The sequence below is a fragment of the Chlorocebus sabaeus genome, chromosome 13 (genome assembly GCF_047675955.1).
Source record: "Chlorocebus sabaeus isolate Y175 chromosome 13, mChlSab1.0.hap1, whole genome shotgun sequence".
In the NCBI taxonomy this organism is placed as follows: Eukaryota; Metazoa; Chordata; class Mammalia; order Primates; family Cercopithecidae; genus Chlorocebus; species Chlorocebus sabaeus.
The window spans coordinates 86,840,170-86,862,609 of NC_132916.1; the positions used below are offsets into that span (position 1 = coordinate 86,840,170).

Here is a 22,440-nt window from a genome sequence, read left to right on the forward strand (position 1 = left end):
AATCTGTTTCATACACAGAGGTTGAAACAGGGACAAGGACTAGAATCTCTGTTTCATACACAGAGCTGAACTGTGCTGAGCGACCTGCTATGCTGACGTCTGTTTCTGTCATGAGAGGGAACCCAGGCCTCTTGACTTTTCCTTTTGTACATTTTCAAAAAGAATATTTTTTCCTCTCTTGGGTCCATTCCATTGTGGGATTCTCTCCTAAGACTGTTTCTTTGCCTTCCATTTTGACAAGTATGATTTAGTTTCCGAGATGATGAAAGGGCAGTGAAAAGGCCTGGGAAAGAGAAAGCAGGAAGAGAAGGAATTATCTCATGATTTTAGTCAGAAGGAAATCACTCAGACAGAAACGCTATTACAAGTGGGTCAGATCCCAGGAAGTGGGATTGAATAAGTGGCATCGTATCGCACAACTCTCTGTTTTACATTCTTGCTGTTGCCAGGGGTAACGAAAAGAACGAGTATATTCATTCCGAGGTCAAATATATATCTTTGCTGACTCTGACTATAATTAGCAGAATTCGTTCAGTTCAAGTTTGAGAATACCTTTACAGAAGAGGGGCTTCGTGCATGTGTGCCTATTTCTATTTATATGTTCACACGTATTGGAGTACAAATGTGTGTGTGCTGTGTGTGTGAGACCTCATTATTTGAAACAAGAAATTTGCAGTAGAGCTTATTAATTACGAGAAGTTACATTTGGGGGATAAACCACTTTGTTTAGAATTGAATAATGGGGTCTTTAAGGGGTGTATATATGTATGTGTGTTTGCATTTATGTGTATGAAAGTATGTATTGCATGCATATGTCTTGGGCATGTATGTGTGCCTTTGTGTGTAATGTACATGTGCATGCATGTGTATATGTGTGCCTGTGTATTTGTGTTGCATGTATGTGTGTGCATGTGTTACATGTTTAGGCACGATTGCACATATGTGCAAGTAGGCATGCATGGATGCTTGTGTGTGTATAGTTATACATGTATATTTGTGCATGTTGTGTCTACGCATTTACATATGTATGTGTGTCAGAATGTGTATGTATATGCATGTGTGTTTGAGTGTTGTGTGTATGTGCGTGTGTGAGTGTTGTGTGTATGTGCATGCATGTGTTATGTGTTGTATTATGTGATTATGTGAATGTGTGTGCATGTGTGAACGTATGTATTGCATGTAGGTGTGCATGTGTATGTGTGTGTGTGATATGTGTCTGTGCATGCGTGCATGTGCACATTTGATTTGTGAATCCTCTCTGGGAGGGGCATGTTCCTGGAGACAGTGCATGGGATCCTCTGCTGTCCTCTCAGGGAGAGACATTGTGAAAGTTCGAGCCATTAGGTAAACATGCTTGATGTTCTATAAAATACATATTTAAATATACCATTGGGGTTAAATATATGTTAAATGGGTGCAAAGCTGTTATATTGCATTAAAAGTCATGTTAGTACTTCCTGGTTAAAGGCTTTGTGAATGATTTCCTGTACATGGGACATAATACACCACACAGAATTACAGCGGGTCAATGGTATTTGCCAGGAGGTCTGGCTTATGATTGGTATTTCTAGTTGCAGACATGCAGGTTGAGTTTTGCTGAACTTAGAGGAGGGTCATTGACTCTGCCCACTGAATGATACCAGCATCTCTGCTGCTTCCTTTTTCTGCCGGCTTCATCCAGAGCTGGGACAGCTGCTCTCAGATGCATTTCTCTCCATAAAAATCTCTCCATAAAAATCCATAAAAATTTCCATAAAAATCTCAATAAAAATTTTCTCTCCATAAAAATCCATAAAAATTTCCATAAAAATCTCCGTAAAAATCCATAAAAATTTCTCTCCATAAAAACAGCTGTTCTCAGACGCTTTTCTCTCCATAAAAATCTGCAGCATTTGTTAGCAGTCCAGTAGCAGACTGAGTGGCAGCATTTGTTAGCAGTCCAGTAGCAGGCTGAGTCCAGCATCAGGTCCAGGGACAGGTCCATCGTCAGGTCCAGGGGCAGGTCCAGTGGCAGGTCCAGCCAACTTTCCACATGGCCCATGTGAAAATTTACCCTCTCCCTTCCATTTTCTAAAGCAGTAGTTATTAGTAGAGCCTACTGCCATTTCTCCTTGAGCTCCTCACAGTGGATGGTAAGCATTTGCTTTATTTTTTTTTTTTATTTTTTATTTTTTTTTTTGAGACGGAGTCTCGCTCTGTCACCCGGGCTGGAGTGCAGTGGCCGGATCTCAGCTCACTGCAAGCTCCGCCTCCCGGGTTCACGCCATTCTCCTGCCTCAGCCTCCGGAGTAGCTGGGACTACAGGCGCCCGCCACCTCGCCCGGCTAGTTTTTTGTCTTTTTAGTAGAGACGGGGTTTCACCGTGTTAGCCAGGATGGTCTCGATCTCCTGACCTCGTGATCCGCCCGTCTCGGCCTCCCAAAGTGCTGGGATTACAGGCTTGAGCCACCGCGCCCGGCCGCATTTGCTTTATTAAAGCAAAGTTCCATGCTCTTTGTGCTAAGTCTCCTCTGCCTTTCTGTGAGAGGCTAGAATTGGGATCGACCCTCAGCTGTGCCCGAGCCTTGGTACATGTCTCAGTTCTGGAATCTACTCTGTGCTTGTTGCCTTCCATCCACCAACAGCCGTCTGTCTTCCTCTCACTCCTTCAACACGGAGTCCAGCAGTGTGCACACAGGTGAGCCTGTGTGAATGCTGGTTTTATAGGATCTTATCGGGACCTTAGTCATCTTTTCACTAGGAAACCAGACACTGCAAAGGACTTAAAGAAAAGCCCAAAGAAGCTGTATCAATAGAATCATAGAGACAGAATTCTATAACCATAGGAAATGGCATTGATTACCATGAAATGTGCATTTATGTGAGGCATAGTAAAACATCACATTTCTTACTGGGTAAGAGCTTGGAAAAGAGATTATGAAAGTATAACTGACTCTACTCTTGTATCGTGGAGCATGGTAAAATGATGCAAGGTATTGTATAGAATGGAACAAACAGAATAGAATTATATAGAGTAGCGCAGAATAGAACAAATAGTATAATGTTATATAGGGTAGCATAGAATAGAAGAAACAGAGTAACTTTATGTAGTACAGTATACAATAGGACAAATAGTATTACATGGTCTAGAATAGAACAAGTGGGATAGTATTGTAGAGTACACAGTTGAACTAATGACGTAGTATTGCATAGCATAATACAGTCTAGATTAGAACACACAGCATAGTATTATTATTACATAGTGTGGTGTGGAATAGCAGAGTCGTATGGCACAGAACAGAGAGGATAGTGTTCTGTAGCACTGATGCAGGAGTTTTGCTTTTTAGCTCGGCTGGGTCTAGGTTCTTGTCTCGTGACCAGGAAGAAACAGGCACGTGGACATCGAAGAATGAGTGCAGTGGAACTTATTAAGCTAAAAGTTAAGCTCTCAGTGAAAAGAGGGGTCCTGAGAGCAGGTTGCTGGTCGCCCCCTTCCCAGTTGACTACAAGGGCTTTATATAGAAGCTGATGGGGCTGGGCTCCCTGTCTAAGGAGCAAATTTCTGGTGACTCCACCCCATTCCCCCGTGTGCATGGGGACCCTTAGTCTGCTGTGAGCATATTTAGGCGAGCCCCCCGTGCAAGTCCCCCTATCTGCACAAAACATGGGCTGGAGGCTCTCTGGGACCCTTCCCTTACTGTCTGCCTAAAGCAAGCTGGCTAACTCCTTTCCGTATAGAAGAAAACAGAATAGAATAGAACAGATAGTACAGTATTTTATAGTATAGAATGAAGCTGTAGTATTCTATCATAGAGAATGGAATAGTATAGAATAGAACAAACAGATTGTACTAGTGTAGTATAGAATAGTAGCCTCACGCAGCACGGAGCAGTGTTGTGCTCCCTATGTACAGAGCGTAACCACCAGGAGAGCGTTCTTCAGTGGGGCGTCACTGGCCCTTCATATTTCTTTGGTTCTGTGGAAATGAGGAGAGGGAGTTAAGAGAGGGGGAGGAGGTTGGCTTTCTTACTTTTAAGGCGCTCATTACTTCTTGGGGATGATTTGATGGTCCCCTTTGGTAGTGTTCTGTGAAGCAGTCTCTGTACTCTGTGTAGCGTGAAATGTGGGGCATTCTGTGGACTCTGTGTAGGGTGAAATGTGGAGCAGTCTGTGGACTCTGTAGGGTGAAATGTGGAGAAGTCTGTGGACTCTGTAGGGTGAAATGTGGAGAAGTCTGTGAACTCTGTAGGGTGAAATGTGGAGAAGTCTGTGAACTCTGTAGGGTGAAATGTGAAGCAGTCTGTGGACACTGTAGGGTGAAATGTGGAGAAGTCTGTGAACTCTGTAGGGTGAAATGTGAAGCAGTCTATGGACTCTGTAGGGTGAAATGTGGAGCAGTCTGTGAACTCTGTAGGGTGAAATGTGGGAAGTCTGTGAACTCTGTAGGGTGAAATGTGGAGAAGTCTGTGAACTCTGTAGGGTGAAATGTGAAGCAGTCTGTGGACTCCGTAGGGTGAAATGTGGAGAAGTCTGTGAACTCTGTAGGGTGAAATGTGGAGCAGTCTGTGGACTCTGTAGGGTGAAATGTGAAGCAGTCTGTGGACACTGTAGGGTGAAATGTGGAGAAGTCTGTGGACTCTGTAGGGTGAAATGTGAAGCAGTCTATGGACTCTGTAGGGTGAAATGTGGAGAAGTCTGTGGAGTCTGTAGGGTGAAATGTGGAGCAGTCTGTGGACTCTGTGTAGGGTGAAACATGAAGCAGTTGAGAAAGAATGAAGTCAGAAGTAGCTCAGCAGAGATGCACCAACTCTTACCTGGGAGACTGTGGAGCAGTCTGTGGACTCTGTGTAGGGTGAAATGAGGTGTTTTATGTAAACAGTTGTCTCATGCCTGGCACATGGCAGAGCCTCCATGGATCTTGCCGTCATGAACCCTCTGATAACTTCTCTACAGTGCCCTCCACACTATAAATACCACACATTGTGGGAAGTCCGAGCCTTTTCAAAGGCTGGGTTTCATTTTAACAAAATTGGAATGCCCTGTATATTTGGAATGGTCAGATCATCCTGCACTTTTGACTTCACCTGTCCAGCTGGGTACACCTCCCTGCATGCTGTCAAGGTTTACGGTGGAATTCCCTGACACCACTACCCTCACTACCTGCACCTGAATCTGCTGTGGGGTCATTTCCTTATTGGACTTGTCTGGGGACCTCCTGAGGGGTGGATGGGTCAGGACTGGGTTATCCGGGGAAGGTGTTCGCAGCATTCCTGTTTGCAGTCTGTGTCCCTGTTGGAAGAGATGCTTTTAGCACATCCGTTAATCCAGACGTGATTAGCAAGGGGTGTCTCTCCCAGGTAAGAGTTGGTGCATCTCTGCTGAGCTACTTCTGACTTCATCCTTTTTCAAGTCTGTTACAAAGAGAACTTTGGTTTCTCAAGGTTTAAGAATTAATGTCAAAGAGCAATTTAGTGTTCTTTTTGAGTCACCAGCCTTGCTGTGGATGATTCGTGAGTCCTTGGTGGTCAGGGCCACAGCACAGTCGGTGGGCCGTCTGTTCCCCACCCTGGTGGATACTTTCTCACCCAAAGAAATGCATTCCGTTAACATGTCTCAATTAGAATATTTTAGTAGGAGACAGAGTTATGGCTCTTGTTTTAATTTGTAATAGATGATTACTGTAGCAGGGTCAAGGTTGAGACTTGCAGTGTAGCTCATGGAAAACATTGATTAGAAACACCCAAAATATATCACCAGCTTTGTTGCTGCAACTCCAAGGGACTAGGAATGCATATATATATTTTTCTTTTGTATTTATTATTTTTATTTTTGAGACAGAGTCTTGCTCTGTCACCCGGGCTGGATTGCAGTGGCATAATCTCAGCTCACTGTAACCTCTGCTTCCAGGGTTCAAGAGAATCTTGTGTCTCAGCCTCCCGAGTAGCTGGGATTACAGGTGCCTGCCACCATGCCCAGCTAATTTTTGTATTTTTAGTAGAGACAGGTCTCACCGTGTTGGCCAGGCTGGTCTTGAACTCCTGACCTCAAGTGATCTGCCAACCTTGGCCTCCCAAAGTGCTGGCATTACACACATGAGCCACTGTGCCTGGCCGCCATGACCATTTTAAATGTGGCACTGAATATCTGCCTTTTTTTTTTTTTTTTTTAAGAAGTGCACATGTTACCCCTCACACCTCTATTCTGGGGCTGACCTGGGCTGGCCAGCAGGGTTCCCAGGCTCGAGGCCATGTCTGAAGTATTGTTGCACAATGTGGATCTGTGACCCTTGGTCTTTGGGGTCGTGGGGCACCCCGAGACACCCACAGTCTTGCGAGGGTTTACGGCTCTGTGTGTGGCTGCTGTGAGGCAGCTTTGGATGGGGAGGAAGGAGAGCAGAGCCCATCTGTCCTGGTGCGGAAAATGCCCAAGAAAGTAAAGAAATGGTACAAAAAAATCATCATCTGCCCTGGTGCCATTTCTGTTAAAAAAAAAAAAAAATTCACTCTGAATGTGGTTCTGTGCTTGAGGAGGATAGAAAATACCTGGAAAGATGCACAAAGTGATCTTATGGGGTCAGCGCCGGGAAGTGGGATGGGAGGCTTGGGAGTGTGTGGAAAGGAGGACGCGGCATATTTTATTCTAGTTTATTTGGTAGAGCGAGCGATGAAAGTGAAGCTTGAGTGATCGGAGCAGCGAGGCCTGGCCATGGGTAGATCCCAGCTTGTCCCACCTCCCGCCTCCAGCTGCAGCTCTGTTTCTCAGTCACAGATGAGACAGGTGGCCTGAGGCTGTGGGCCGAGGAGGGGCAGCTCGATGTCCCCAGCACGTGACTGTCAAGGCTGCTTTTGGGCCAGCCTGAGGGAAGGGGCAGAGGAGAGCTGGGAGGGTGCACAGTGCCTCCCCCTCCCCCGCCCTGGGACTGAGGTGGGCCCAGGCTGCTGTCAGGATGGAGGAAGATGCCCTCAGGACGGAGGAAGAGGCCGGTGGAGTTTGGTCAGCAGCCAGTGTGGTCTTTCCCGCAGGAGATACGCAGTGCGCCAACTCGCAGGAAAAAACTCTGCTTTAGTTTTTAAATTTTGCTTATTCTGTTTATCGTGCTGGTCATGGTAAGATTTGGATATTGTTGGTAGGAATCAGTGTCAATTGCTTACAGTTGACTCGTCCAACACAAGCTTGAGCTTTGCGGGTCAACTTATAGGTGGATTTTTTCAACCAAACTCAGGGAGAAAATACAGTGTTCTGCCACGCGAAACGCATGTCGGAGGGCTGATTCTTTGTACACGCAGAAAATACAGTGTTCCTGCCATGTGAAACGGGTATCGGAGGGCCGACTCTTTGTACACGCAGGTTCAGCACGTCCACCTGTGGAGCTTGAATGTGCCTGGATTTGGTGTCCATGGGGTCCTGGAACCGACTCCCTGAGTCCAGCGAGGCTGGCCCCGGGATCGACTCCTTGAGGACAGTGAGGCTGGCCACGGGACCGGCTCCCTGAGGACAGCGAGGCTGTTTCTAGTAGCAGGTGGTTTATTTTGTGTTTTCCCCCTGGCTCCACACCCCGTTCTCAGAGACACGGCTGTCACAGGGGGACCAGCTGGGGCACGGGAAGAGTGGAGGGCACCTGGTAGAAGTGGCCATGGACTCTCTTAGGAACGATAACCGTGACACCTACCGTAGACGAAGATATTGTTGGTCTGCACTCTTCTCGTGTTGGTCTGGGGCATGCAGTGGCCATGGGCTGGTGTGGTCCACAGCCCCGGTCTGGGGCATGCAGTAGCTTTGGGCTGGTGTGGTCCACAGCCCCGGGCTCCGTGGTCCCTGACCCTGAAATCCCATCCGGTGCTGTGTCACCTTGGGCCAGCTGTCTCCTGAGGGGAAGGGAACAGGGAACAGCCCTCCCCGCATGGCCTCCCCAGCACCACCCACCCCCAGGACCTCCAGTGTTGACCCTGCTGGGGGCTCCTCTCTCCTGGGGGGACCTTGTTCCAACAAGAGGACTCCATGGGCTGCAGGAGGTGTCGAGTTATTTTCTCTCCTGGAACTGGGTTGCTGGCAGCTCCCAGATGCAGAAGGAAAGGCTCAGAAGTGCCTTCATAATAAGGAGTTGTTGACGTGAACTTTGGACAGCAAACACTGCTTACATTTCCTTTTCCGTTTTGATGCGTTAATGGTGTGCGGCAACACCGTGACACACGGGGATGCGGGTGATGGGTGACCCCCCCCGCAAGGAGGCCATACACTTGTTTGATAATAAGAAGGCATGTTTCTCTTACTGCAAATAAAAACTTTTAATGGTTTTCTGCCAGAAAGACCCTGTCCTTTATGTAGGATACATAGAGGATCATTTGGCAAGGGATTGGGGATTTGGGGTTAAACTAAAAACAAATTAATTTCATTTTATAGCACTCTGAACCCATTTGAATTAATTATTCATTGAGAATTTGAATAGCACACACTGTTCTGACTTCCAATTTCCCCTTAATGAACGGCATTTGCTGTAACATGACAAAACCCTGAGTCTTAGAATTACTGGGTAATGTGAAAAAAGTCAAAGTTGGTTCTCTGTTGTTTTGCTTTAAGGAAATTACATTATTTTGCAGCCACTTAGTTTTCTCCTTTCCAATAAGAAAAATTGCTTTCTTACTACCTGAAAATTCGTGAAGGTCAAGGGAACACAGGCTGCGGTGCATTAAAAGCCACCATCAAATGTGGACGTGGACCGAGTTTTCCCCTGTTCTCTCCCACCATCAAATGTGGACGTGGACTCAGTTTCCCCGTGGTCTCGCCCATCATCAAATGTGGATGTTGACCCAGTTTCCCCGTGTTCTCGCCCATCATCAAATGTGGACGTGGACCCAGTTTCCCCCGTTCTCTCCCACCATCAAATGTGGATGTGGACCCAGCTTCCCCCTGTTCTTGCTAACCATCAAATGTGGACTTGGACACACTTTCCCACTGTTCTTGCCCACCATCAAATGTGGACACGGATTCAGTTTCCCTCTGTTCTTGCCCACCATCAAATATAGATGTGGACCTAGTTACCTTCTGTTCTCACCCACCATCAAATGTGGATGTGGACCCAATTTCCTTCTGTTCTTGCCCACCATCAAATGTGGACATGGACTCAGTTTCCCTCTGTTCGTGCCTACCTTGCCACCATGGCTTATTTCACAATCACTCAGGAAAGGAAGAAACATTATTTTTAATAGGCATGAAGGCAGTTGTTTTTAACCTAAGGAACAGGACATAATTCCAGCAATGGAAATTACCAGCCGAGTGGGTCTGCGTGAGGTTTGGAAAAAAAAAAGGATTTTAACTTCCCCTCTCTGTGTGCCCACCTCCCCAGTTGAGAGTCACAGATTTAATTACTTTAATTTTGAGCTTAAAATAATTTGAGAGCCTAACAAAAACTACTACAGTCCTATAAAATTCTGCTGTGTGTTTGGTTTTTCAGTTGCTTTTCTGAATATGGTAAATGAATGCATTATGAGTTATTTTAGTAATTGCTGTAAAAATTAATGGATGTTATAACCAAGTGTTATAAAGTTAATTTAGCACCAAAGTAAAGCTAAAGCTGAATTGATTTCCCACTGTACTTGTGCATAACAACGGTTCCATGAGGCAGGTGCTGTGACCCTGCAGTCTGGTGGGAGCAGGTGCCACCTGGCTGGTGCTTTCACTGCCCGTCCCCTCTTGGTGCCAGGCAGCTTTGCAGTTTCCAGGCTATGCGGGAGTTGAGGCGGGTGGTCAGTAAGAGACGGTGGGGAGTTGGGTGGTGCAGGTTGGCGTGGGGTGGAAGGAGGCATAGAGAGCCTGGGGAAGGCTGGACAGCAGCTCCGGTACCTGCACAGGGGGGCAGGGTGCGGCGGCATGGGGCAGTGAGTAGCTCCTGGAAACAGCCCTTGGGGTTTTTATAGACGAGTCTGTCTTCAGCTCTACACCCGTTTCCTGCTGAGTCCGGGTGGAGGTTGGAGGCGTCGAGCGCTTGTTTCTCCAGGTGAGGGCCCATCAGACACAGCCAGTGTTTCCTGGAGTCCCCTCACCTGGGAACGTGCCCCTGCTCTTTTCAGAACAAAACAAATCTTAGTTAAACTTCACACATCAGCTTTCCAGAAGGTGTTTAAGTCTGTATGCCTGTTAAGTCACCTAACTTTAAAGAGTAATGATACAATATGCTTCTTTTTAGGGGAGAAAACCTAGCTGATTTAAAAGATAAAATCAGAGGTTGGGGTCGCAGCATTTTGGAGGAGACTTGGTTTATGTCCTAGTGGGCAGCAGTGATTCCTCAACTACTGTGTTTGCTCTATTATTACATTACAGAAGTGACACTTCAAACATGGGGAAATGGAAGGTAAAACAGCCCCCCCATTCAGAGATAAACGTTATCAACATATTCATGCACTTCCTTCTGCTGTTTTTGCTCTTCACTTTTGATTTTAAGACCACGTTTGTAGGATGGATATATAATTGTTTATGGTGACTTTAAAAGCACCTTTCTTGCTAAAAAGAGTATTTTTTCAGTCTGGAAAATTTAGACAACATGTTTTGTTTAAAAATTAGTTATAATACCACCGTGAAGTCATCAATGTTTTTATACATTTTCTTGGTCTCTTTATGGACTTAGTATATACAATTTAACAAATTGGAAATAACGTAATTTTATGCATAAAATGTTTCTTGGCATTAGAGATGGAGCAGAGAGGAGGCACAGGGCTTCCCACTGGCTGAGGTCCTCCCAGGGTGTGACCAGCAGCCTCTCAAGTTTAGGGTCTGCATGGAGTAAGATTTCTAAATCGCCTTACACCACACCCCCTGCAGCCATGCGCCCGTTTGATAAGGGGGTGTACTCTGATAGATTTTTCAAGACAAGAGTTTGCTGGATCTGAGGCTATTTCAGCTGCTTCTGGAGATGGCAGCTCTGGGACGTTTGTGCCAGCTCTCCCTGAAGACCCCACAGATGCCACATCCTCGTCTTTTGGAATCCAGTGTTGTAGAGGAGAAGTCTGAAGCCAGTTTGATTTTTGCTTCGTGGTAGGAAACTGATGTTTTCAGGCTTTTCCCCTTTATTTCCATAATGAAGATGACGTCCCACCTCATCCAGAGGTGTCTTTGTTACCTTGTCGGGAGTGTCCAGCCCTTATGTGCCCCTTCAGGTCCTCAGTCCCTTTCTCAAATTTCTCGCAATCCTCCCCATCTCATCCATCTTCACTGTAATTCTGTTATTTTTTTCATTTTTGTGCTCACTTTCTCATGCGACTTTTGTTCTTGTTTCACAGATGCCCGTGCCAAACTTTATGTCTGAGGCTCGGGGGCCGTGTTTTATACTGTCTGCCTCTGCATGTACTTTTGAGAAGTGGGGTTGGAGGTTGCCCCCCAGGTGCTGTTTCAGCTGGACCTGCCCAGACTCTGTGAATTGGGTGCGTTGGGCAGAGCCCATGTGACTCTATGGTGGGCCGCGTTGCTGAACCATACGTCTGAGGTTTGGGGGCCATGTTTCATTCTGTCTGCCTCTGCGTGTACTTTTGAGAAGTGGGGGTGGGGGTTGCCCCCTGGATGTTTCAGCTGCACCTGCCCAGACTCCCTGAAGTGGGAACATCGGGCAGAACCCGTGTGGCTCTACGGTGGGCTGTGGTGCTGACAGAGCAAGAAGCCGCACTCCCAGGACGTGCTTGCAGCTGTGGGCAGGTCTGGGATTGTGACAGGATCATTTCCTTCTCTAAAATACATCTCAACTGTTATCCAGAGGGTTGGCTGTAGGCTTTCAACAGCTTCACTCTTCTTAGTGACCGGGAGACAATTCACTAAACAGAGTTGCTGTCAGGGTTTAATTAGGAATTTCTGCGAGAGGCTGGCGGGACAGCTCCCTCTGCAAGCCTCCTGCAGCCTCCCCGTCCCCACTCGGGCCCAGCCACCTGTGTTGGTCTGTGGAGGCTGCACATTCTCTGTTCTCCTAAGGGGCTCCTGGACTTCGGGACAGCCTTGGTAAGCTGATGTGTAACTCCCAGTCTCTTCTCTCTTTAAGTAAGTACGTTCATGGAATCCTGATCTTCTAAATTGTTTCATCTTTGTAAAACAGCCACAGTTTCCTAAGCCACCTTGTGTCTGAGTGTGAATCCCTTGTTATTTTTCACTGCAGGATGAACAGAACTGGAATCATAGGATTTAGAGGGTGATGAAAAGACAGAGGTTAGCATATTCCATTTTCTCACCTTTTCCTTACACTTTTTCCTTAAATGCACCCCTCGTGCATCTGTGACGTTCTTCCCAATTCTGTAACGTCACTCCATCCTCAAGTGGAACATTTGTGAACAGTAACAAGTATTGATGTGTACACCTCTGCAACCCAGCTGGAATTAATGCTTTTTATTTATGAATGGATGGTCATCGGATGGCCAGAGGGATTCCCTGTGAATTGCGGGGGTCCTCATGCCTGCTTGCGAGTGACATGCACATGGCGAGGGCTAGGGAATCTCAGTCTCTGTGATTCGAGTAGTGACATCGTTTACGCAAGGCAGGTGGATGACTCTTTGAGCTTGGCATGCTCTTGGGTGGCACAGCACAGCTGACATGGAGTGGGGCAAGGGCTTGTTCCACGAGTTTCTGTGTTTTTGTTGTTGTTGTTGTTGTTATTTTTTTTGAGATGGAGTCTCTCTCTGTCACCCAGGCTGGAGTGCAGTGGCACGATCCAGGCTCACTGAAAGCTCCGCCCCCCAGGTTCACGCCATTCTCCTGCCTCAGCCTCCCGAGTAGCTGGGACTACAGGTGCCCGCACCACGTCCTGCTAAATTTTTTGTATTTTTAGTAGAGACAGGGTTTCACAGTGTTAACCAGGATGGTCTCGATCTCCTGACATTGTGATCCACCCGCCTTGGCCTCCTGAAGTGCTGGGATTGCAGACGTGAGCCACCGTGCCTGGCCTGTTTTTGTTTTTTTGAGACGGAGTCTTGCTCTGTCGTCCAGATTGGAGTGCAGTGCCATGATCTTGGCTCACTGCAACCTCCACTCACTGCAACTTCTGCCTTTCAGTTCGAGCAATTCTCTTGCCTCAGCCCCCCTAGTAGCTGGGATTACAGGCATGTGCCACCATGCCTGGCTGATTTTTGTATTTTTAGTAGAGACAGGATTTTGCCATGTTGGTCGGGTGGTCTTAAACTGTTGGCCCCATGTGATCCGCCCGCCTTGGCCTCCCAAAGTGCTGAGATTACAGGCATGGGCCACTGCACCCGGCCCTGTGTTTGACTCTTAAATCTTCTTTTTCTTTTTAATGTTTCTCTTTCTGGACGGCCACTCAGTGGATATGGAGGAAGAGTTCACAGATGTCTGTATTACATTTGTTTCTTAAATTAGCCTCCCTTGAACACTGCTATAGGGTACAGACGCATGAACGGCTGAAAGGGTGATTGCGTCCCAGTAAGTGTGAGCGTGGAGCTGGTCTGTGAGACCCCGGTGCCGGTGAAGGCACCCGTGTGAGATGGCCTGGGACGGGGGTGTGCAGAGCCCTGAGCGTGGCACACACCCTTCAGCTTTGATGTTTCAGGCCATTGCTCTGGTCATCAGTGAGCAGAAGGTCTAACAGCAGTGATATTTATCACTAGCTGTGTTGGCCAATGTGTTAGGAGGGTGAACCTGTTTGACTTAAGCTGTTTGACGGGTTTGCATTTAAATAGACACCTGGTGACCTGGTGCCTGGACGCTTGCTCTGTGACCTGCCCCACGTGGCTTCTCCCTCTGGTATGCATTAGATGAGATGGCCGTGTTTTGGGTGGTGTGGCCCTAGACTGGAATGCATTAGAAGTGCAAACCCTGCCTCACCCCAGATCTGCCCCACCCCAGTGTGACTTTTGGAGGTGGAGGCCCAGCATCCTTCACCTGCCCTCTAGGTGGGACTGAGGATGCTGAGGTTTCAGAGCACTGCTTTGCTGGCACTCCAGCAAGTCCTGCTTAAGGAGGCCAGGATCTGAAATGGCAGGTTACCAAATTGTATAGCAGAAAAATAGAAACGTTTCCTTAGAATGGACGTAGGAAGAAAAATGATTTCCTTCACCATATCTGGAAAAGATTTCAAATTAGCAGGCACTATTTGGAATTATTAGTGGTCTCCTATATTTCTTATTTTTTTATTTTTATTTTTTGGTACAGGGTCTCACCCTGATGCCCAGGCTGGAGTGCAGTGGTGCAATCTTGGCTCCCTGCAACCTCCGCCTTCTGGACTCACGTGATCCTCTCACTTCAGCCCCCTGAGTATCTGGGACTACAGGCAAGATACCACACCTGGCTAATTTTTGTATTTTTGTATATATATATATTTTTTGTAGAGACGGGGTCTTGCTATGTTGCCCAGGCTGGTCTCAAATTCAAGCATTTCTCCTGCCTCAGTCTCCCAAAATGCTTCTGTACCCCTGACCCAACAAGGGAGAACAAGAGGTGTGAGCCACACTCCTGGCCTCCTGTCTTTCCTTGTTGGAGCAGGGATGTAGAAGCACTTGCCGCAGCTGACTTGAGTATATCTCGTTTTGCTTTGTTTTCCTCACGGGTAACCTGGCAGTGCTGTGCACCAGTGCTGCTGGCCAGCTGTTTTTTCAATGGACTGGTAGAAAATCAAACTGAGACCCGGGTTCCTTTCTCCCCGGGTACTGACCAGGTGGGAGAGGAAGGACATTATCTGAGTATCATCTTCATGAGGGCTGGTGGGGAAACATCAACTTTAAGGTGCCTGGGATCTAAGGCATGGAACCCAGAGTGCAGCGGAACATAGGTGATGTAGCCTTGGGAGCAGAGACGTGCGGGCCGGTGCCCTCATTCCTGGTGGGTTCTGAGTGCAGGAAAAGGTTAGTGAACCAGCCGAGGTCACAGAGCAACCTGCCAAGACCTGCCTGGATGTATGGCTGGCATCCGTGCTGGCCCCAAAACTGCCCATTTGGGGATTCCTTGCAGTTTCAGACCCATCTAGGGGTCCGGAGTGGGTCCCAACCATGACCTCAAAGAATAAGGTGTTGCCTTGAGATCCTCCAAGGTGAGGGTAGGAATTTTTTTTTTTTTTGCAATTAGCAATAATTTGTTGTGAATGATCTTAGATCTATTTTCCACTTCTTTGTATACGAAGAAAGACAGAATAAAAAGTCTCAATGTGCCAGATGCCATGTAATGAAGTCATGGGGTTAACATTGTTGATTATTACATAACATCACATTAATTGGAACATATTCACACGTGTCCACAGCGTGTGCGTGTGCCCAGTCCGATGAGCAGGTTGGGTTGGGGTCGCTGCTGGTTCATGCAGCCCCTCTGGGTGGTGCTTTCTCTGTGACTTGCCCAACACCGTTGCTGCTGCCCCTGTTGGAGTTCAGCCTTGACCGGCCTTGCTGCCACCAGGTTCTTGGGGCCTGTGCACCCTCTTCCCCGCGCGCACCCTCTACCCCGCGTGCACCTTCTTCCCGGGGCACACCCTCGTCTCCGCGAGCACCCTCGTCCTCCGTCCTGTCCACCCGGGGTCTGTTGTGTGTTTCTACTCAGCCCATGCCCGCCTCTTGCTGTGAGCTCAGTTTATTGAGGTGCGGTGAGAAACCAACAGAGGGGAGCAGTGTCCCAACTTGTCAGGGCGGGAGGGAGCCTTGGGCATCTCTTCCCCAGGTCTGGCGACCCACCCTCTTCTCGATGTAGTGTTGGGGAGAGAGGTGAGTTCTAAAGGTAAGACCGCTGTGATTTCCTGAGTCTTAATTACCTAACACTGGGTCATCTGCCGTGTCGCCTCATCGAAGGGCACCTCTAGAGACAAAGCAAAGCCTCTGGTGGCCATGGGCAGGGTGGCCATGCTTGTCTGTGGGTTCTGTAGAACCTACCCGAAGCTCCTCCGGCCCCGTGGGGATGTTCAGGCACTTGCCGCCTGTGAGAGGTGTGGGTTAGCCGCGTGGTAGGTGCGGACGCCTGGAGGGGCAGGCACAGGCCCACAGGCGTGGTGAGTGTGGGAGATTTAGCCACGTGGGTACGTGTGGAGGGACAGGCACAGGACCACAGGCGTGGCAGGTGTGGGAGAAAGTGTACAGAGTGCCCAGCAGATGGCGTGTGGTCAGCAGAAGCCGTGAACACAGGCCGGGCTCGGGAGACACATTTGGAAATACACTTTAAGCAACATCAATGGATAATGCTGCGAGTTGGTTTCCTCCCGTGGTCCAAAACACGTTCTAGAGATGCCACTGCTTTGTGTGTACCTGAGACAAGGGTCTAAATATATTAGGGCCTTGAGGTAATCTGTAAGACAGGCACAAAATGCCTATTTCAAAGAGGCACTGAACAAGAAAGTGTGCTCTATTCAGTGCAATGAGAATGCTTCATTGTCATAAGCAAAGTAAAATGCCTCCAAGGCGAGCTTGCCATGTGTTTAATGACCTTGGACACGAGCCTCCTAAACCTGCCAGAAAGTGCTTCCAGCATGGCTTCATGCAGTGATTTCATGCAGTGGCTTCAGTGGAGAATGTGCATATGTGGCTGATACTGAGAGCTGCGCAGCACCCTCCTGACCTGACGGATGCCCATGTGTGGACGGTGAGCCGGGCAGCACCCTCCCGACCTGACGAATCCCCACGTGTGGGCCATGAGCCAGGCATCCTGACCTGACAGGTCCGCATGTGTGGACCATGAGCCGGGCAGCACCCTCTTGACCTGACGGGTCTCCTTGTGCCCATTGTGGGACTTCCGTCAGTCAAACAAGTGACACACGTCAAACTGAATGCAGGGAGGAGGGTTCAGGATTGCACGCAGGCTCCGTGTCTCGTCCTTGTGAGGCCTTCTGGGAAGCCAGGAGGGCAGTGGGGTCTTTTGCGTGTTTCCTCCTGGTGGCTGTGAATTTGTACCAATGGCTTTTTGCAAAAGGGCCCGGAGGCGGAATCAGACCCTGTCTTAGAAAGGATGACGTCTTCACAGGCACCTCTTTCCGCCACTCCAGTGCTCCTGTGATTTTCAATATGTGTACCCTGCAGACTTCAGCCTGTTGGTGTCTTGGGGGAATAGATACCAGGATTGCTTCAATGTCTGCAAACCTGAAACAGGAATTTCTCTGCATTAAGTTGGTCACCAAAATGGGAGGTAAGGGGAGAGCAGAAGGAACTTCTTGGCCTCATTAGCCCTGTTCTTGAAACTCACAGTCAAACTTTGTCAAATTCTAGATGATGGTGCTTCAGGCGATGCATTTATGTATGTTATGTCTTGTTTTCTGAGTATGGTGCTTCGAGAATTTAAATATTAAGGTGAAATTGCCATACACAGTTGAATTGGCACCATAATTTGACTCTCTGTAAAGCCTTTTGGTTTTCTGTTAGAGTGACTTACCATTTTTTGAGTTAACTGAAACAAACTCTGCTGTCAGCACGAAGGAACCACTGTATAGTTAGGACATCCAATTAAATAGAATTCTCCTAATTAGAGCGTGCTCTTTTCATAAATTTTAAAAATTCATTTATTCATCAAACACATATTGAGTACTTATCATCCTGGTTGCTAGTCACTGTTCATATATATTTTTAAGGAATTACTTCCACCTAGCTCTGAAATAACATTGCATTTAGAATTTAGCACAGAGGCGATTAAGCATGAACTTTTCTCAGCAGTCTTGTTTTCATTTTTACTTGAGAACATGTTCTCAGACTCGGTGCCCAGCTGACATTACCGTGCGTTGCCCCAGGCACACACCTGGCCAGCGCTGTGTCTCTGGGGCTTTAGAGCTGGAAGGAAGGGCTGCTAGGTGTCTGGCCCTTCCATGTTTCCCTGGGGGAAGGATTAGGCCTTGGGCAGGAGTCTTGGCTTGTCTTACTGGATTAGCTGGTGTCATTCAGTCAGCTCTGCCTTGGTGTTAAGCTCTGGACTGACTCTGACCTCTGAGTGGCAGAGGAGAGGATGGTGATTTAGAATCAGTCATGCAGACCAGGGCACCCAGCGGGTCTCGGATAAAAAGTGGTGGCAATTGATCACTTCTCTTTTTGGGAGAACTGTGTGGATTGACTTAGACCTCTTTCTTTTGATTTTATCTTGAGACTTTGCAGAAGCAAAAATGCCTTTAAAAAAAATTAAATGATGGGCTTTTGTAATGTTTGTGTCTCCCCAAGATTCACAAGTTGGAATCCTCACCCGCGAGGAGGTAGTGCTAGGAGGGGGAGCTTTGGGCGGTGAGGAGGTTGTGAGGGTCTCATAAATGGGATTTGTGCCCTCAAAAAAGGGACTACAGAGAGCTCCCTCACTCCTTCCATGGTGTGTGGTCCCAGTGAGAAGGCGCCGTCTATGAACCAGGAAGCCCTCACCAGGCAAACCTGTCAGGCCTTGACTATGGACTTCCCAGCCTGAGACTGAGACTGTGAGCTGTGAGAAATGAACTTGTGTCATTTGCCAGCCCCTGCCCAGCCTGTGGTGTGTTGTTAGAGCAGCCTGGGTGAACGAAGGCAGGTCGTGAATTTTCTGTCGTACTTTCTGGCTTCAGATACTTGCTAGGGAGATGTCACCATCTTACCCAGGTGGGACTGTCTGGAATCAGACGTTCCATTGATTTGACCTTGTTCTTGCCCCACGCCTGTGCCGTTCACACCTGCAGGTGTCTCGGCTGCCTGCGGCCCCCTCCAGATGTTTCTGATTTGGGATGTGGTGCCGGTCGTGGCCGCACCGTCAGTGACCAGGAGTAGGAGCTCGCGCCCCTCGTGAACCAGCAGCCTCACCCGGAAGCTGCCGAGAAGCGTTGGACAGAAGGTGATCGCGCCTCGAGACTGAAATTTCCTGTTTACAGGGAATGGAGGTGCATAGTAGGGAATTTAATGATGGCCCGAGAAACAGATGCCTCTGGGGTAGGGGATATTCTGCAGGACAATGGCCCTGGACTCTCGAAAAGTGAAGGTCACAGATAAAAGGGGTGCGAGGCTGTCCCTGACGAAGACGGGGAAGGAGGGTCACTCAGCGCAGTGTGTGGCCCGGATAGAAAAGACATTTTCGGAACGATTGTGCTACCTGAACATAACCTGGACAACGATGCTCTGAAATCGTTCTTGTCTGCCGATGATGGTACTGCGGCTGCAGAGGGGACCTTATTCCTAGGGAATGTGTGCCTGAGGACTCGGTGAGGCAGCAGGAGCCTCTCAACTTCAAGTGGCTCCAGAGGAGAAACCAATCTGTCTCTCTGTCTGATCTACAGAGAGAGTGAGAAAGCAAATCTAATGAAATGTTAGCAGTTGTTGGAGCTCCATGTGGAGAAAACTTGACCACTCGTTGTACTGTTCTTCCACTTTTTAAATATGTTTGAACATTTTCATAATGAAAATGTGGGAAAGTAAAAATAAATCTGGAAATTAGAACAGAAGTCAGCCCAGCCAAGCGCTCTTGGGTTCAGCCAGGAAGAGCCAACGGTCCGTTGGTGTTCTCTCGACTCGTCGTGGGGATTTCCTCCTCCTGGGTTCACCACCTAGTTTTCCTTATGATAGTTATTTTATACATAGCTATGAACATAGGTGATACTGAAAACACACGTTTAGTGGGGTTTGTCATTAAGAATTTGGAGCACTGGCTAAAGAAACCACTTGTACAGAGTTGAGATGAGCACTGCCTGCCTCAGCGTCTGTGGTAACAGCTTCATTTGGGTGCAGAGCTTGGCAGAGGTTTGAGTGACACTGTCTCGATGGTCCTCTGTCAGAGGACAAGGTTAAGCATCACCACTGAGGGCCCTGTTGAGCCTCTGGCTGGTGAGGCAGCCTCTGGGGGCCTTTCCTGACAAAGCCCTTCACTGAGCTGCAGTTTGGCCACTTCTGCCCTCGCCTCCCCGACTGCAGGGCCTCGAGGTCTCACCACCTCCAGCCTGAGCACCCAGTGCCCAGGGGCAATTTCCCGCCTTCTCTGGGGGCTCAGGATGCTGGCTCCCGGGGCAGTGCCCGCAGCTGGGCCCCTCCTCCCGGGCTGGGGGTAAGGCTGGCCACGGCCTCCTGCTATGTCCCACTGGCCACTTCACCGCAGCTGCAGCCCTCACTGGGTGGCCCCTCCTGCTTCTGTTGGATGAGGAGATGCAGGCCTTCACCGAGGCTTCCTGGCCTCGCCCCTGCTGGCCCCAAGGCTGTGCCGCTTCCCCCTGCCCAGCCCCTGGTCTCTGTACAGTGTCTGTCCAGGATGTCTGTCCATCCGTCCTTGACATTCTGCCCAGAAGCAGCCACTGTCATCCTAGTTTGTGAGGGGCGAGCAGAGCCCGGGTGCGGTCAATGTGGAGATGCTGATGCACTTCAGTGTGCAGGGAAGTGAGTTCCTTCATATCTACAGCCTCTGCACAGACAGCTGGGAGCTCACCTCATTCCCAGGTGGATGTGCCTTGTTTTTTGGCCCAATCACCTGCATTAACTCAGAAGAATCACAGTTCCCTGCTTTTCTGTCTTTCATGACCGTCCGCCTCCCTCCTCTGCCTGGGGTGAATGGTGGGGTCTGTTGTGGGTTCGTGGGACCCTCTGTTCTTGTGCGGCCACCAGGAACTGTTATCCGGGCTGATTCCACAGGAGGAGTTTGGGGTGAGCTCCTGAGCGAGAGTTGGGAAGACTGACGTCTGTGTAAACCTTGCTTGTTCATGGTTATTCCTCTCAGTCTTCTTAAATTGTGAAAAATTGGGGGCCAGTTTGAAATAAGGATTTAGGTATGGATTGGTGAGGAGAGAACGTTGATTTAATTGGGTTTACGTTGTGTGTGATAATTTTACGCTATCCTTGGGAAGAACTGAAGATGTTTACAGTGTCGTGAGAATCCTTCCTTCCTTCCTTCCTCCCTTCCTTCCTTTCTTTCTTTCTTTCTTTCTTTCTTTCTTTCTTTCTTTCTTTCTTTCTTTCTTTCTTTCTTTCTTTCTTTCTTTCTTTCTTTCTTTCTTTCTTTCTTTCTTTTCTTTCGTTCTTTCGTTCTTTCGTTCTTTCGTTCCTTCGTTCCTTCGTTCCTTCGTTCCTTCGTTCCTTCGTTCCTTCGTTCCTGCTTTCTTTTCTTTCTTTTCTTTCTTGCTTCTTTCTTTCTTTCTTTCTGATGGAGTCTCACTCTTGTTGCCCAGGCTGGAGTGCAATGGTGCAATCTCGGCTCATTGCGAACTCTGCCTCCTGGGTTCAAACAATTCTCCTGCCTCAGTCCCCCAGTAGCTGAGATTATAGGCGCTCACCACCATGTCCAGCTAATTTTTTGTATTTTTGGTAGAAATGGTGTTTTGCTCTTAAGGGCATTGTTCATTAAGTACTAATTGGTGGCCTGCCGTTGCACTAATGTTAATGTAGTACTGACATCATCAGCCATGGCAGAAACTTACTTGGCATCCCTGGAAAAGAGGGCAGGGAAACATAGTGCCCTGAAACCACCTCATTCTCCAGTGCTACTTTCAACTCTGAGCTGATGGTCATTATGAGTGGATCTGCCCCGGACAATTAGTTTAGTGCAGTTGCCTTGGACAGGCAGGTTAAAAGTAACAAACCGCCACAAAACTCAGCTAATAAAATGTGAGGAGAGACATGGGGCACCAGGAAGGGGTGAGGCCTGTCTCCCTGTGTGCCATCTGTGTGGAGCCTCAGTACCTAGGGGACAGCGTTTACACAGAGCCCCAGGTTTTTATTAGCATTTCCCTGAATAAAATGTCACTTGTGAACTGCGGACTGGGAGACTTTTTCTGATGATTAGGTTTCGTAATGTGGGATCATCAGTAGGCAAGGTGGACCTGAGGGCCGTAGGATCTGGAGACTGTCCAGGGCTGCTTTCTGGGGATGACAGGCTTGTCCCTTCAGCAGTGAAGACACCAAAGAGAGTCTTTCTGAGAATAAAAGAGAGAAGCTTTTAAGGAAAAAAGCAGTTTCTCTCTCTGTTTGGGAGTTGAGTGCATTTTCCTACATTTACTTGGAGATGTTCCTTGGTTCCCACCATGTGCCATCGCCCCGCTATGGGGTAGGGTCACCCCACTGCGTACCTAACCCAGGAAAACTCCTCTGCAGTTATTTCAGAGGCTGTGTGCATTTCTCTTGCCTCAATGGGTAGAGTGAGTTTTTCTTTCTACTGTTTTTAGTCAGTTTTCTTAATCTAGCCTCTTACTGGGATAAGTTCCAGAGACGAGCAGTTTTAGAAACAATCTTTGTACCTTGCCTAGAGAGCAGTCCACCTGTAACCAGTTTGTTCCTGGAGGTACTGCAGTGGCCTTGGTTACGCGAGGGCCCCGTGGCTCAGGATGGGCCGAGGAAGGAGTGCGTGAGCAGTGGGCACTGGCCGGAGGCAGGGGAGGCGTGGCCACCTGTGGCTCGAACTCCCCCCATCCACTCTACTGCACCGCTGGGACGTGAACATTCTCGCCCTGGACGTTTTGTCTGAATGTTCAGTGCCCAGGCTCTTGGGTACACAGGCGGCCCCGGGTTTTATTTGAAAAGGGTGTCGCGAACAGTGAAGTAACCCACGTGCCTAAGCTTTGATTGACATGAAGGAATGTCGAGGCTGCTGAAATCC

The 22,440-nt window shown here is 48.4% G+C and overlaps 2 protein-coding genes across 2 annotated transcripts in view; one reads left to right on the forward strand and one right to left on the reverse strand.

Moving 5' to 3' along the window:
* LOC103240088 (uncharacterized) overlaps positions 1-22,440 on the forward strand; it is a 126,152-nt gene that overhangs the window by 21,075 nt on the left and 82,637 nt on the right. The gene's annotated exons all lie outside the window — the stretch shown is intronic.
* LOC140713184 (putative uncharacterized protein DIP2C-AS1) lies at positions 7,553-11,602 on the reverse strand. Its single transcript, XM_073022591.1, has 2 exons — positions 7,912-11,602; positions 7,553-7,800 (listed from the first exon to the last, which is right to left on the reverse strand). Exons 1-2 carry the CDS (start codon positions 7,977-7,979, stop codon positions 7,623-7,625), a joined length of 246 nt encoding a protein of 81 aa, XP_072878692.1. The 5' UTR covers positions 7,980-11,602; the 3' UTR covers positions 7,553-7,622.

Coding starts and splice junctions, on each gene's coding strand:
- LOC140713184 (XM_073022591.1), bottom strand. CDS start 7,979: ATGGAGTCCTCTTGTTGGAACAAGGTCCCCCCAGGAGAGAGGAGCCCC. Junction 7,801..7,911: donor CAGCAGGGTCAACACTGGAG/GTCCTGGGGGTG, acceptor ATGGGATTTCAG/GGTCAGGGACCACGGAGCCC.